This window comes from Chiloscyllium plagiosum, chromosome 11, assembly GCF_004010195.1.
Source record: "Chiloscyllium plagiosum isolate BGI_BamShark_2017 chromosome 11, ASM401019v2, whole genome shotgun sequence".
NCBI classification, from domain to species: domain Eukaryota; kingdom Metazoa; phylum Chordata; class Chondrichthyes; order Orectolobiformes; family Hemiscylliidae; genus Chiloscyllium; species Chiloscyllium plagiosum.
The window spans coordinates 36,615,331-36,629,714 of NC_057720.1; the positions used below are offsets into that span (position 1 = coordinate 36,615,331).

Consider the following 14,384-nt stretch of genomic DNA (forward strand, 5'->3'; position numbering starts at 1 on the left):
CTCACTATCTCCCTGGGTCCCACTCCCCCACCTTACTAGTTTAAATCCTCCCAAGCAGTTCTAGCAAATTTCCCTCCCAGTATATTTGTCCCCTTCCAATTTAGGTGCAATCCGTCCTTCTTGTACAGGTCACTTCTACCCCAAAAGAGATTCCAATGATCCAAAAATGTGAATCCTTCTCCCATACACCAGCTCCTCAGCCATGCATTCATCTGCTCTATCCTCCTATTCCTGCCCTCACTAGCTCGTAGCACTGGGAGTAATCCAGATATTACTACCCTTGAGGACCTCCTTTTTACATTTCTGCCTAACTCTCTCTAATCTCCCTTCAGAATTTCAAACTCTTCCCTTCCTATGTCGTTGGTTCCAACATGGACAATGACCTCCTGCTGGCCCCTCTCCCCCGTGAGAACATTCTGCACCCTCTCTGAGACATCCTTGATCCTGGCACCAGGGAAACAACACACCATTCTGCTTTTTCCTCTGCTGGCCACAGAAACGTCTGTCTGTACCTCTGACTACAGAATCCCCTAACACAATTGATCTCTTGGAAGCTGACGTACCCCTCGTTGCATTAGAGCCAGTCTCAATACCAGAAACTTGGCTGTTCGTGCTACTGGCCACAGAAACGTCTGTCTGTACCTCTGACTACAGAATCCCCTAACACAATTGATCTCTTGGAAGCTGACGTACCCCTCGTTGCATTCGAGCCAGTCTCAATACCAGAAACTTGGCTATTTGTGCTACGTTATCTTGAGAATCCATCACCCCCTACATTTTCCAAAACAGCATACCTGTTTGAAATGGATATATCCACAAAAGACTCCTGCCCTAGGTGCCTACCTCTCTTACCCTTCTTGGAGTTAACCCATCTATGTGACTGTATCTGAGACTTTCTCCCTTTCCTATAACTGCCATCCATCACATACTGTTGCAAATTCCTCATTGCTTCTATCTGTCTCTCCAACCAATCCACTCGATCTGATAAGATTCGCATCCAACAGCATTTATGGCAGATATAATCCACAATAACCCTTAAACTCTCTTTAAACTCCCACACCTGACAAGAATTACATATCACTGAAAAGGCCATTTATGCTCCTTCACAATCTACAGACCCAGAAGATAACACCATCTTATTCCTCTACAAAACACTGCCCCAGGTTAAATTAAGAGCTATGGCTTATATTTTAAGTTCAATCAAGAGACTTATCTCCAAAAATGTATAATCAAGTAAGAACCCACTGTACTCACTAATACAGCCTTTCTCTTGGACAGACTTGAAACAACAATTAACTTATCTGATTCTGTGTTGTGAACTTCTACAACTACTTTCAAGGACAATAAGGAACGTTAATATGCTGCCTTTGACAACACCACCCATACCCCAGCAGTACTTAGTCTTCTCCTCTCCACTCATTCATTTGACAATCTGACCTGTCCAACGTCACTGAGCTGCCATCACTGCAGTGCACCACCTCCAAATCCAATTGGGTTCATCAGATTAGATGATTGTTGACAAACACCCAACGCTATTTTTTTCTATGGCTAAAACAATGAAAATGAAAACAGTCCTCTATAAAGCTCTGACAATTTCTCTTCTGGCTTTGCTCACAGCAAAATTCCACAGTTTTTTTTAATTTGCTGGAGACTTCAGAACAATCCTGCGAAGGTTGATAATGCTACTGAGTATAAGGTGTGTTGAGTAAAAAGCTGGGAAAATCCTGCTTATATGATCTGTGAAACTTCTCTTACCAAATAGGTGGTACATGCTGATCCCTTCTCCTACTTATGCTTCTTTCCTGATACTTCATTGAAGAATATTCAACCTTTCAAAGGACTCCTCAATAAAAAAAAACAATGCATGCTCTCTTTTATTAAAATGAATTGAAGTGTATGTTTACCAGAGACAGTTATGCCAAACGTCAGCTCCCCATTCAGGTCTGGGTGAGTGTCAATTAACAAAACCTTTGTCACTATATCAGCTCTAAGTTTAGGCTCTAGCTTTTCCCACCAAATTTAGGATTGATTCCTATTTGTTGGATTGAGTAGCAAATAGAAGGAAGCAGGAACCACAATTTAAAAAAAAAGACAGGAATTTGTCAAGCTTGGCCAGACTGACTGAAAACCAGCACTGATTCAGGCAGTTAAAACTCAGCCATACAGCATGAAAACAAACCCTTCGGTCCAACTCGTCCATGGCAACCAGATATCCTAAATAAATCTAGTCCTATTTGCCAGCATTTGGCCCATATCTCTCTCAACCCTTCCTATTCATATACCCACCCAAATGCCTCTCAAATGTTGCAATTGTACCAGTCTCCACCACTTCCTCTGGCAGCTTATTCCATACACACCCTCTTCGTGAAAAGGTTGCCCCTCAGGTCCCTTTTTAAACGTTTCCCCTCTCTCCTTAAACCTATACCCTCTAGTTTTGGACTCACCCACCGAGGAGAAAATTACCTTGTCTGTTTACCCTATCCATGCCCCTCATGATTTTATAAACCTCTATAAAAGGTCACCCCTCAGCTTCCAAGGCTCCAAGGAAAACAGCCCCAGCCTATTCAGCCTCTCCCTATAGCTCAAATCCTCCAACCCTGGCAACATCCTTATAATTCTTTTCTGAACCCTTTCGAGTTTCACAACAGTTCTGCTGTTTACTCCCAGCAGTCCAAACAAACTCTCGACCCTTTCCCTATCCAATGGCTGCTGAACCCTAGTTCCACTGCACCCACCAAAGCCCTGACCATACCGCAGTATACCACTGTGAAGGTGGCACTATTTGTCAATCTAAAACAAAGGCATTTCAAAGAACGCACATCCACTGGAGGCAGTGGATCTTTGCTGTTCCCAAACAATTTGTCAAATGGATTGCAGTAGATTCAATAAGGAGAATGAATTATGACAAGAGGTGCTCTAGCCTAACCAAAGAACAGAAAGAAAAAGTTAAGAGCAGATTTTGATTTTCCAAATTGGACCAAGAGCTGGCAAATGGGGCTAGGATTATTTAGGATATTTGGTCAGCATGGACAAATTGGACTGAAGAATTTGTTTCTGTATTTTACATCTTTAAAGTGTAAAAATTCCAACAAACAGCAGCTATTCCCTCGGCATCCTCATTAGGCGGCAGCTACCAAGTCAACCACAGATCGATGGATATAATCCACAGTAACATTGTGTCATGATAGTGAGTACAGAAGTTGGCAGGTCACGTTACAGTTTTATAGGACTTTGGTTCAGCACATTTGGAATACTGCATATCGCTCTGGTCACCACATTACCAAAAGGATGTGGATGCTTTGCAGGGGGTGCAGGAGGTTCACTAGGATGTTGCCTGATATGGAGAGAACTAGCTATGAAGAAAGGTTGAGTAGATTAGGATTATTTTCATTAGAAACACGAAGGTTGAGGGTGATCTGATTGCAGTTCACAAAATCAAGAGATGTATGGACAGGGTGGATAGCAAGGAGATTCCTCCTCCCCCTGCCCCCACCCCCAAGAGTGGGGGACTCAATTACAAGATGTCAGGAGTTCAAACTAAGTGGGGAAAAGTTTAAGGAGACACATGTGAAAAGTTCTTTACGCAGAGGTGGTAGGTGCCTGGAACACATTGCCAGCAGAGGTGGTAGAGTCAGGCACGATAGTGTCATTAGATATATTTAGACAGATACATGAATGGCCAGGGAGCAAAGGGATACAGACCCCTGGAAAATAGGTGACAGGTTTAGATAGAGCATCTGGATTGGCACATGATTGGAGGGCTGAAGGGCCTGTTCCGGGTGCTGTAATTTTCTTTGTTTTTTTGTTCTCCAGAACTAAATCAGTTCTGCTCACGATGATCTGGATGGTTTGCCTGCAGTAGTCTTGCCTTTATCTCAGTCCTCAGCAGCAAGTATGTGCACTGAATGGCTGCGACAATCAATAACATTTAAGTAACAAACAGCAGTGGCAACCTTATATTTACTTACTTCCAGCTTTTGGTTTCCTTTAACCCACTTGCATCACTGGCTGATAAGAGACAAGGTTGCTCACTGCCTTTTTCTGGTTTCAATTAATTAGTTTGTTCCTCTGAAACCAGAAGTTTCAGGATGAGTCTGGGATTAAAAATATCAGAATTATTGCACCAATATCATGTTTGATGATCATCTGTTCAGACAAGAGCTCACCGTGCCCCTGCACAGATCCAGCAAGCCACAGAATCACATCATAACATGCCACGAATATGGAGAGTGTGAAGCAACACAGAATTGATGTGCTGGACATCATTGTGTGCACTATGTATTGATATGTTAGATATAGGAGAGAGGAAAGAAAATGAAAAAAAGTGAACACCCACATAATGTTTCACTTCATTCAATATTTTAGGTAATAGTTCAGAGTAACTATTGGACCTCTCAGTGCAGTGAGAAGACTGGCTTCTAATTATGCTGCAAAACAAAGTTCAAAGACAAAACTGCTTTTAAACAAACCCTGCTAATAAAATCAATTCTCTTGATTATTAGGTAATTAGTTAATAGCATAGCCTTCTTGGGCTGCATGGGAGTTGTCGATACAAACGGATATACATTAAAACCAAAAAAGGGAAATTTGACCATTTTTGACTGCTATCTAGAGATCCTTGCTGCAAAGATATGTCTGTGAAGGTCAAGTGAGAACATGATCTCTTCATATCATGCACATTTGGGCAAGAAACTGGGAATGGCTGGTATCGAGAAAGACAAAGCTTTACTGCATAACTGGCTGATAACTGTGAATAATATATTTGCATAGATTTCTTTCTAAATCCTCGAAGAGTTTAGAATTTGGCATTTGGAATTCCTCCAGAGCAAATTATTTTCTAGCTTTCTTTTAACTTCTACCAGGAAAGTAAATGGATCAGAAAGAAAGCCTGCTTCTGACTGCTGTGCCAGTAAATGTGTAGATGGAAACACTGCAGCAGTCATACTGTATAATTCATCCCAAAATTCTCTAATGTGATCCACCAAATAAATATTTGAAAATTCAAGGTGCATGCTGTGCTTGTGTGCACTTTTGTTTCGCTTGTAAATACGGATGTGCAACTTTATAGGTCAAGTCCAAATTAAACTTGCAAATGCAGTTTTACAGCAAAATGGCTGGAACTTCTGAGGTTTGCTTCTACAACTGTTGCCAAATACACAAATAGGAAGCAATTAGCACATTTCAGTATTCTCAGATCACAAGCCAAAACTTCTGACTTAGTACAACATGAATGGTATATAAATTCCATTGCTGAAAATCTTATTAAAAATGTGCATATTAGATTAAGGAACAGACTTTTGCATAATTCATGGTCTAAACCTTACTTTGACAAGATTAGGAATACGCCTTGTTAAAAAAAAAGACCAATTGAAAATAGTTACATCAGAACCTTGGGAGGGAAATGGACTCTATAGAAATAAATTGATATAGAAATAGAGATATGTAAAACACCATTTAGATAAATGCCATGGACTTACCATATGCATTTGCAAGAACTACAATATTAAGAAACGCTTAACAGTTTTTTTTTAAATTCGTTCACAGAATGAAGGCATTACTGGCTAGGCCAGCATTTATGTCCCATCCTAGGGTAGTTCAGAGTTAACCACATTGTGGTGGGTCTGAAGACACCTGTAGGACCAGATGAGGCAAGGATGGCAGTTTCCTTCCCTAACTGACATTAGTGAACCAGGTGGGTTTTTCCAAAAATCGACAGCGGATTCAAGATCATTAGACTCCCAATTCTAGATTTTTATCGAATTCAAATTCCACCATCTGACATGACAGGATTTGAACCTGGGACCCCAGAACATTACCTGGATTTCTGGATTAATAGTCAAATAGTCCTCTAGGCCATCGCATCCCTTATGGTGATCCTTCTCCAAGAATAGAGCTGGAAATGTGTTGCTGGAAAAGCGCAGCAGGTCAGGCAGCATCCAGGGAACAGGAGAATCGATGTTTCGGGCATAAGCCTGAAGAAGGGCTTATGCCCGAAACGTCGATTCTCCTGTTCCCTGGATGCTGCCTGACCTGCTGCGCTTTACCAGCAACACATTTCCAGCTCTGATCTCCAGCATCTGCAGACCTCACTTTCTCCTTCTCCAAGAATACCAAACTCAAATGATGTCAACAAAAAAGAATTCAGCACTTAGGATGCAACCACAGAAACCAAATAGCAACAGAGTGAAAAAAGTACAATTTGATTATAAAGTAAGTGTTTCCACATTGATTTGACTGGAGGTTTTGGTGAATCACACCTCCAATCATGCCTTGGCTATTGAGTCGCAATCTTATAATTCATGCCTCCAGATGTTTCAGGGATTCAATATTTTCTCAGGTACTTCTTAAAAACAAAAAAAAGTTATCCAGCTCCAAACCTTCATCATTATGGTCCTCCATGGACTTAAAAGAGACTAAATTAAATGACGTTGCGTGGTACTACCATGTTAAAATGGGAGTGATTTCTAATAACTCTAACGTCTCACAACAGTGCACCTATAATGGTCTATGGACCATCAGCTCTAGAACTCTCTTCCAACATAATCTAGAACCCCATGATTGAACTTATCCTTACTCCACAATTACTATTAAGCCAGGAACCAACCCTGGATCAATGATGTAGAAGGGCATGCCAAGCAGAGCACAGGATGTACTCAAAAGGATGTGCCAACTTGTTGAAACTACATCACAGGACTACATTCTAGTAAAATAAAGGAGGTAGCATTTGATGTACAGATCTAATCAATATCACAGCCAAACCACTCAGATTAAGGCTTTTCAGTCCTTATATTATATATATGTCATGCATAATTAAACAACCATATGGAAATTTACATTGCTTTCCAACCTGAATGATGACATAGATTAACACAAAGCAGAAGAAAACACTGAGGTATTTGCAAATATTTTCCACCCTAAGTGCTGACTGAACAGTAGAACTTGGCCTCATCCTGAGATCTAAACTATTGAATGCCAGACTTCAGCCAATTCATTTCTCTCCAAGTGGTATGTAAATAGCTCACGGGTCAGCAACAGCTATGAGTCTGAACACAATTCCATCTGTAGTACTGAAAACTTGTGCTCCAGAATAAGCTGTTCTCACACAGCTCGAACATTGGCATCAAATCGATCATGTGGAATTTCAGTAGATATTCACCGTGGGCAGGATGGTGATTCAGGAGTTAGCACTGCTGCCTCACAGCACCAGGGACCCAGGCTCGATTCCAGCCTCAGGCAACCATGTGAAATTTGCATTCTCCCTGTTTCTGCATGGGTTTCCTCCCACAACCCAAAGATGTGCAGGTTAGGTGAACTGGCCATGCTAAATTGCCCATAGTTTCCAGGGATGTGTCAGTTAGGTACATAAGTCAGGGTAAAAGTACAATAATAGGTATGGGAATGGGTCTGGGTGGGTTACTCTTCGGAGGGTTGGTGTGGACTTGTTGGGCCAAATGGCCTGTTTCCGTATAACTTCTCCAGAGAGAAAAAGAAATCAGGAAAAATACAATTCAACCAGTTACTAGAATACCAGCCTATTCTCAAAGTGATGGAAGATTCCTTTGTCAGTGCTATCAAGCAAAAGCATTTTATCTTACCAATTGGGTACCACAAAGGGCACTCTTCTCAAAATCACAGCTATAGCACAACACAGAGGCTATTCAGCCCATCATGTTTGCAGCAGCTCGTTAAATGACCATTATTACCTACTGTTAATCTCCTTTCTCCTAATACCCTTGCATATTATTTTTGTACAAATAATCATCCAGTTTTTAATCTCAAAGAACTGCCTCCACCACACTTCCAGGCAATGCATTCCATACCCTAACTATTCACTGAGTGGGAACTGTTTTTGATTACTTCAACCTGGCTTCTTTTGCACATCATTTCAAATCGTATGTTTTTGTTCCTTTTCTGACTTCACCATAGTTTTCTTTCATAAACCCCGGGCTATATTCCACAGATGAGATGATATTGATTATCCTTGATCTCAAAACAGCATTTGACCAAGAGCAACAATCAAAAAGTTTCAGTATTATTGTAATCAAGAGGAAGTTCTCCATTGGCTGGAAGCAGATGTCACATACAGGAAGATGATTGCGGCTATTTAAGGCCAATCATTTTTAAGCACATTGCACAGGTTCCTCTGGGCAAAAACCTCAGCCCAACAATTTTTAGCTGCTTCAAAGACTTTCCCTCCATAAGGTGAGAAAAAAGATGTCTATTTTTTTAAAAAGGAAAATAAACCTGTTCAGAGGTGGGGCTTGAACCCAGACCTTCACAGCCCAGAGGTAGAGACACTACCATTGTGCCATAAGGACTCCCAGAATTGGGATGTTCACTGATGATTGGACAACTTTCCATTTTAACATTAATCCTTAGACACTGAAGCAGTCTTTTGCCACTTATAATATGCTCATGTTAGGCCATTTAAGCTCGAGAAAAACAGACCAGCATAACACATTTCTCCACAGAAATTGTAATTCGGGTTAGGATCTCTATATTTAAAACACTTTCATAAGCATCCACCAAAAGGCGCTTCTAAGAACTGAATTAAATAGATGTCTAACAACCACACCGGGTAATTCCTCTTTGTCCTCCACCTGATTCACAGGGAGTAAATAGCTGCAGAAAATCCTCACCACTCCTCCTTTCATGAGCCTGCAACCAAACCCTTTTAAAACAAAACGGCATGTCACTAACTCTTGAAATAAAACTACATTAAAGGCATTATACTAAAGTGTCTAACATCACCGTGCGGCACGGTGGCACAGTGGTTAGCACTGCTACCTCACAGCGCCAGTGACCTGGGTTCAATTCCCGCCTCAGGCGACTGACTGTGTGGAGTTTGCACATTCTCCCAGTGTCTGCGTGGGTTTCCTCCGGGTGCTCCGGTTTCCTCCCACAGTCGAAAGATGTGTAGGTCAGGTGAATTGGCCATGCTAAATTGCCCGTAGTGTTAGGTAAGGGGTAAATGTAGGGGTATGGGTGGGTTGTGCTTCGGCGGGTCGGTGTGGACTTGTTGGGCCAAAGGGCCTGTTTCCACACTGTAATGTAATGTAATCTAATCTAATCACATCATAGGTGAGGTCCAAAGTGGGGGGGGGCCCTATTAATAGAAGTTAGACAAATCAATTGTCTAAAGGATTTAATGCTGAGAAGAATCAAAGCATGGGGATCCCAGAAAGGCAAACAATTTGTCACTTATGGTTAAGCAAACAGAAACAAGAAACACATTAGTAGACCTGGACTATATGGATAGAATACATGTGCAGGATAGAAGATCAAAGTGTTATAGAGGTACAGAGTAGGGCTGTAAAGGGATTTGCTGGCATGAACAAGGCATATGGCAAAGGTAAAAGAAAGGACAGAATGGGGTTGTGTGCAAGTCAGAAATGTGGAAAGCAGTAAACTGGATGTTTCACACTCATTGGAGAATGGAACCTATGGGACTCTGGCATGAAGTAAACAGAAATGAAGATTAGCCAATTTTATTGATCTAATGAAAGTTCATAACTTCAAACATCAAACTTTATTTTCTTTGCCACAGGCACTGCTGAGTATTCTCAATATTTTCTTTTTTATTTGACAGAGAATATAGTATTTTGTTTTTTTAAAAAAAATGTAGAAATGGAAAGGGATAATTTGGCAAAATTGTTATCAAGTTAAACAATGAAAACATGCAATATATTGGAGGTAGATTTACCAATTACACCCTCTTCAGTATCTACACAGGCACTGTGCCCTAACTCTTCTGCCATTACATCAATGACTGCATCGGTGCAGTGTTCTGCACCCAGGCTGAACTGGAGCAGTTCAAGACTTCACCCACAACTTCCACCCTGCCCTCAAATTCACTTGATCCATCTTGGACACCTCCCTCCCCTTTCTCGACCTCTCCATTTCCATCCCCGGTGACAGTCTCCAGACAGACATTTACTATAAACCCATACTCTCAACTATTTGGACTGCACCACCACCCACTCAATATCCTGCAAAAACTCCATCCAGTTCTCTCAATTCCTTCACCCAGACGAGACATTTCACTCCCAAAAAGCATCCCAGATGTCCACGTATTTTGAACAACGTGCTTTTCCCTCCTCGGTCATCCAGACAGCGCTCTACCACACTGCCTCCATTTCCTATTCCACTGCTTTAACACTCCCTCCATACACTAAACACAAGACAGGGACTCCCTCGTCCTCACCTACCACCCCAGTCTCCAAACACTTCTGTGAACTCCAACTAGACCCCACCAAACACACATCTTCCCTCCCCATCCCTCTCCACCTTCCACAAGGACTGCTCCCTTTGCCAATCCTTGGTTTGCTCCACTTTTCCCATCAACTCCCAGGTACCTTCCCCTGCAACTGGAAAAGATGCAAAACCTACCGGTACACCACCCCACTCACCTCCATCCAGGACTCCAAACATTCCTTCCAGGTGAGACAGAGGTTCACCTGCCTCTCCTCCAACCTAGTTTACTATATCTGATCCTCCTGATGTGATCTTCTCTACACCTGGGAGACCAAACATAAACTAAGAGTGTGTGTTTCGGCAAGCATCTCAGCCAGGCAAGCAGGGGCTGACCTGACCTCCCAGTCACCACTCATTTTAATTCCCTTTCCCACTCCCTTTCTGACCATCCTTGGCCTGCTCCATTGCCACAACAAATCAAACCACAAATTGGAGGACCAACACCTCATTTTTCACTTGAGCAGCCTACAGCCCCGAGGACTCAACATAGAGTTCTCCAATTTCAAAATAGCTGCCATTCCCTTCACCCGACTCCCTTCCCAGCCCCTCCCCCCTCCCATCCATCAACCCTTCCTTCTGGCCACCAACCGGATTTATTCCTCCCATTGACCAACCAGATCGCAACCTCTCCCTGTCTTCACTTATCTCAACTTCACCACCGGCACTCCCCCACCCCCTTTGTCTGCAGCTCCCCTTACACCCACGCCAGTCCTGAAGACAGGTTATACTTGAAGCATTGACTGCTCACCTCCTGATGCTGCCTCGCTTGCTGTGTTCTTCCAGCCTCCTGCTCGTCTACCTTAGACTCCAGCAACTGTAATCTTTTTGTCTCCTCCACTTCCTCTGGCAGCTCATTCCATACACACAGCACCCTCTGTGTTAAAGGGTTGCCCATTAGGTCCCTTTTAAATCTTTCCCCTCTCACCCTAAACCGATATCCTCTAGTTCTGAACTCCCTCACCCCATGCAAAAGATGTTGTCTATTTGAACAATGACAAAATATGTTTCAATCTCTAATCTTGGTTGTAATCTGCAGCCCTAAAAGTTTGTAGAGAAAAAAATTCCCCTACTCTGCTCTGAATCTCTCATTTTATTTATTTTTGCTTTAAGCCACACAATCACTAAAAGCATCTGTTTCTATGTTCTCTGCCTGTCAAGTCACAATGGTTTTCTCTCTAACTAAAACAGACACACAACTGATTATTTCTTCCAATGTTTTTCATCATGTTGGATAGCAGCCAAGTCAGTTTGCACCTCAGAACCTGCTTGAACATCCTTCCTGTAGTATGCAGCATAATATCATACACAGCATACAAACTGTGGTCTTGATATTTCAAAGATTAGTTATTACGTCTGAATTCTTGGTACCATAACCATCTGTGATAGTTTTTCACTGGCTGTTGTATGCAGCACTATCAACCGACTGCCACCGGTTTCAAATTTACTAATGGTCCCAGATGCCAAACACAGTCAAATGTTGCCACAAAGTCACTAATCTCTGGAATTCAGTTCTGTCATTTATGTTCAGACCAACTTTGTAATGAGATAGAGAGTCAAGTTGTCCCAGTGGATCCCAAGCTAAGCAATAGTGAGTTGTTTATCACTAATTCAGTCTTGATAGCAGCCATCAATTCCTCATCCAACACCTCAAATGATGAGCAGGTTGATTGGGCTGTAGGTGGCTGGATTGGATTCATCCATCTTGTGGGCAGGATATACATGGGCAATTTTCACTTTTTAAAAAAAAGCAGCTGTGAATGCCATAACTGTGTTGGAACAGAGCTGCATTATTAGGAAACTGTCCCAATATTGAAAGAACCATTATGAGATTGGATATTTTATTCTTAGATGCATGTTTATTTTTGCCTAATGAAGCACTAGTTGCTCCACAGTCAATTCCTGTGCAAGAATCCAGTTCCAAGTATAGATCACATCTAAACAACTAGTTTAAATACTCCTAGCTTGGATTAGTTATTAAAACTACATTGCGGAGTTGGATTCTGTGTGTATAGTAGACACTTCATTCTCAGAATTTCAAATCATATGTTTTCATAAACAAGCATAGTTGAAATATAACTAACTTGGGACAAAAGACTAGACAAAGCAGGAACAATACTTACATATTTCATTTTTCCCATGTTTATACCTGGAAAACCTGCTAGTATTGGGATGACATTCCATACTATATATATCACGGTGTACAAATACTGCAGAGATTTCAAGGGCACTCTGCACAGGAAACCCTCACAGAACATGGTAACATTGAACAAAAGCCTGATTTTTGTATTTACATAACCTATGTACTCGTGACCACCCTACGTATGATGTACTACTTATTAAACAAACTTTTGCTCAATTTATAGAAGTAAATCGACATCAGAATGTTGTTGGTTTAATCTCGAGCCTCCAGTATATAATCTAAAGTCATATTTCAGAAAATGCAACCAAGAAGAACTCAAGATTACCCAATCACACATTTACCTTTCTGATACCTTACCCAGAATAACTATCAACGTTTGTTATGACAAGGAATGTTCTAAAAAGTATCTCTGATGGGTGAAACTTTTCAAAACTTCCTGCAGTAAGAAGTTACATAGCTACACCAACTGCTCACATGCAGATTTTAAAATCTTAAGATTTCACAAATGCTGTACTAGGTATTTGATTACATGACTAATTAAGCAGTTATCAAAATAGAAAATTTCAAATCACTACAGCATGAAAGACACCAGACTCAGTATCCAACATTGGTGCCTGTCCTTAAAAGCCTTCTCTAGAGAATAGTCTTACCAAAGTAGAAAGAAGCAGCCAAATAGGCCTACATGATCAGGATACCTTCCTTTCCCAAAAATGGGAAAAGTTTAGATGTGCAATGAGAGGTCTCATATCCTACATGGAAGCAACTGAATATAGATCAGTGTTGGTTACTAAGGTCTAAGAGCCAGCTGGAAGTCACAGTCACATTCAACTTTCCAAGATGTAAATTAAATGCAGTTCGAACTTTAGTAGAGTCAACTGTTCCAGCAATTAAAAATCTGGGTTACAATTTTTAAAATAACACCGGAGTTCGACACAGACGTCTGTACGGTATCAAAATCCTTCCACTTGGTCGCCTTTAAAATAAACTCTAAGTGTTACAATTAAATCACTGCCAAAGGTGTATCCAAACCTTCCAACTGTATCCATTTTAAAGCGTAAAACAGCGTCGCTAGTCGAACTGCTGAACCCTGCCAAAAACTGGGAAATCCGTTCTTTAGGAACGGAAAGCAATAACTGCCCACATATTACAAAGGAGAAAGCTTAAGGTTTGTTCACATAAATCTGGGCAAGCCGAACGGAATGAACTACTAGGAAATGAGCCGAAGTCGGCATCTGCAGACAATTAATTAAACAGTTAAAGGGTTAAGAAAAAAAATCCAGAGAGTAAATATGCACACGATGAGTTTGCTAAAACAAGTCCACCAATAAATATGAGCAAGTAACTGCGCCTACCCCGAGAAGAGCTGAACACTGTAACAAAAAGACACAAACAGATCCTCCAACGGTCTACCGTCTCCATCCTCATTACTGATCCCGAAAGCTCGGACTGAATCCCCGACGAAAAAGCTATAAATAACCTGTGAATGAGTCACACAGTAGGAGAAAAAGAGAAGACGCTTGTCTGCCTCAGTCTCAACAGCGCCACGTGTTTCCACAGTGGGACTGAAATCAACACGCTCTGCAACATATGTTAACCCCGCCCCTGAAAAACAGCTCATTGGTCAAAACTCCAATCTCGAACTGGAGAAGTTTAATTGTGCCAGCTCTCCAGAGAGCTATTGGATTTCACAAGACTGTTATGTTCAAAGGCTAGATAAACTGGGAATGTTTTCCTTAGAGCTGTGAGCGGGTCCTGATTGAGATGTACTAAGTTATGAGACAACACTAGGTTTATTTGGAAGTAATAGCTTTCGGAGCACCGCTCCTTCATCTGTGGAGCTGATTCTTAAGACACAGAACTTAAAGCAAAAGATCACAGTGTCATGCAACTGAAATGACATATTGAACACTCAAATCTTAGGGAAGGGTCACCCTATATCCACTTTCAGTTCCTTGTTCGTTGATGCAGCTAATTGATTCAGCTCCAATTG

General features: G+C 41.5%; 1 protein-coding gene across 1 annotated transcript in view; it reads right to left on the minus strand.

The window, feature by feature from the left end:
- Nucleotides 1-13,954, minus strand: part of LOC122554298 (mucin-3A-like) — a 61,315-nt gene extending 47,361 nt beyond the window's left edge. Inside the window, exon 1 of the mRNA XM_043699096.1 lies at nt 13,747-13,954. Coding sequence (XP_043555031.1) covers nt 13,747-13,819 — 73 coding nt within the window. The 5' untranslated portion in view covers nt 13,820-13,954. The remainder of the gene's footprint in view (nt 1-13,746) is intronic.
- Nucleotides 13,955-14,384: the final 430 nt, after the last annotated feature.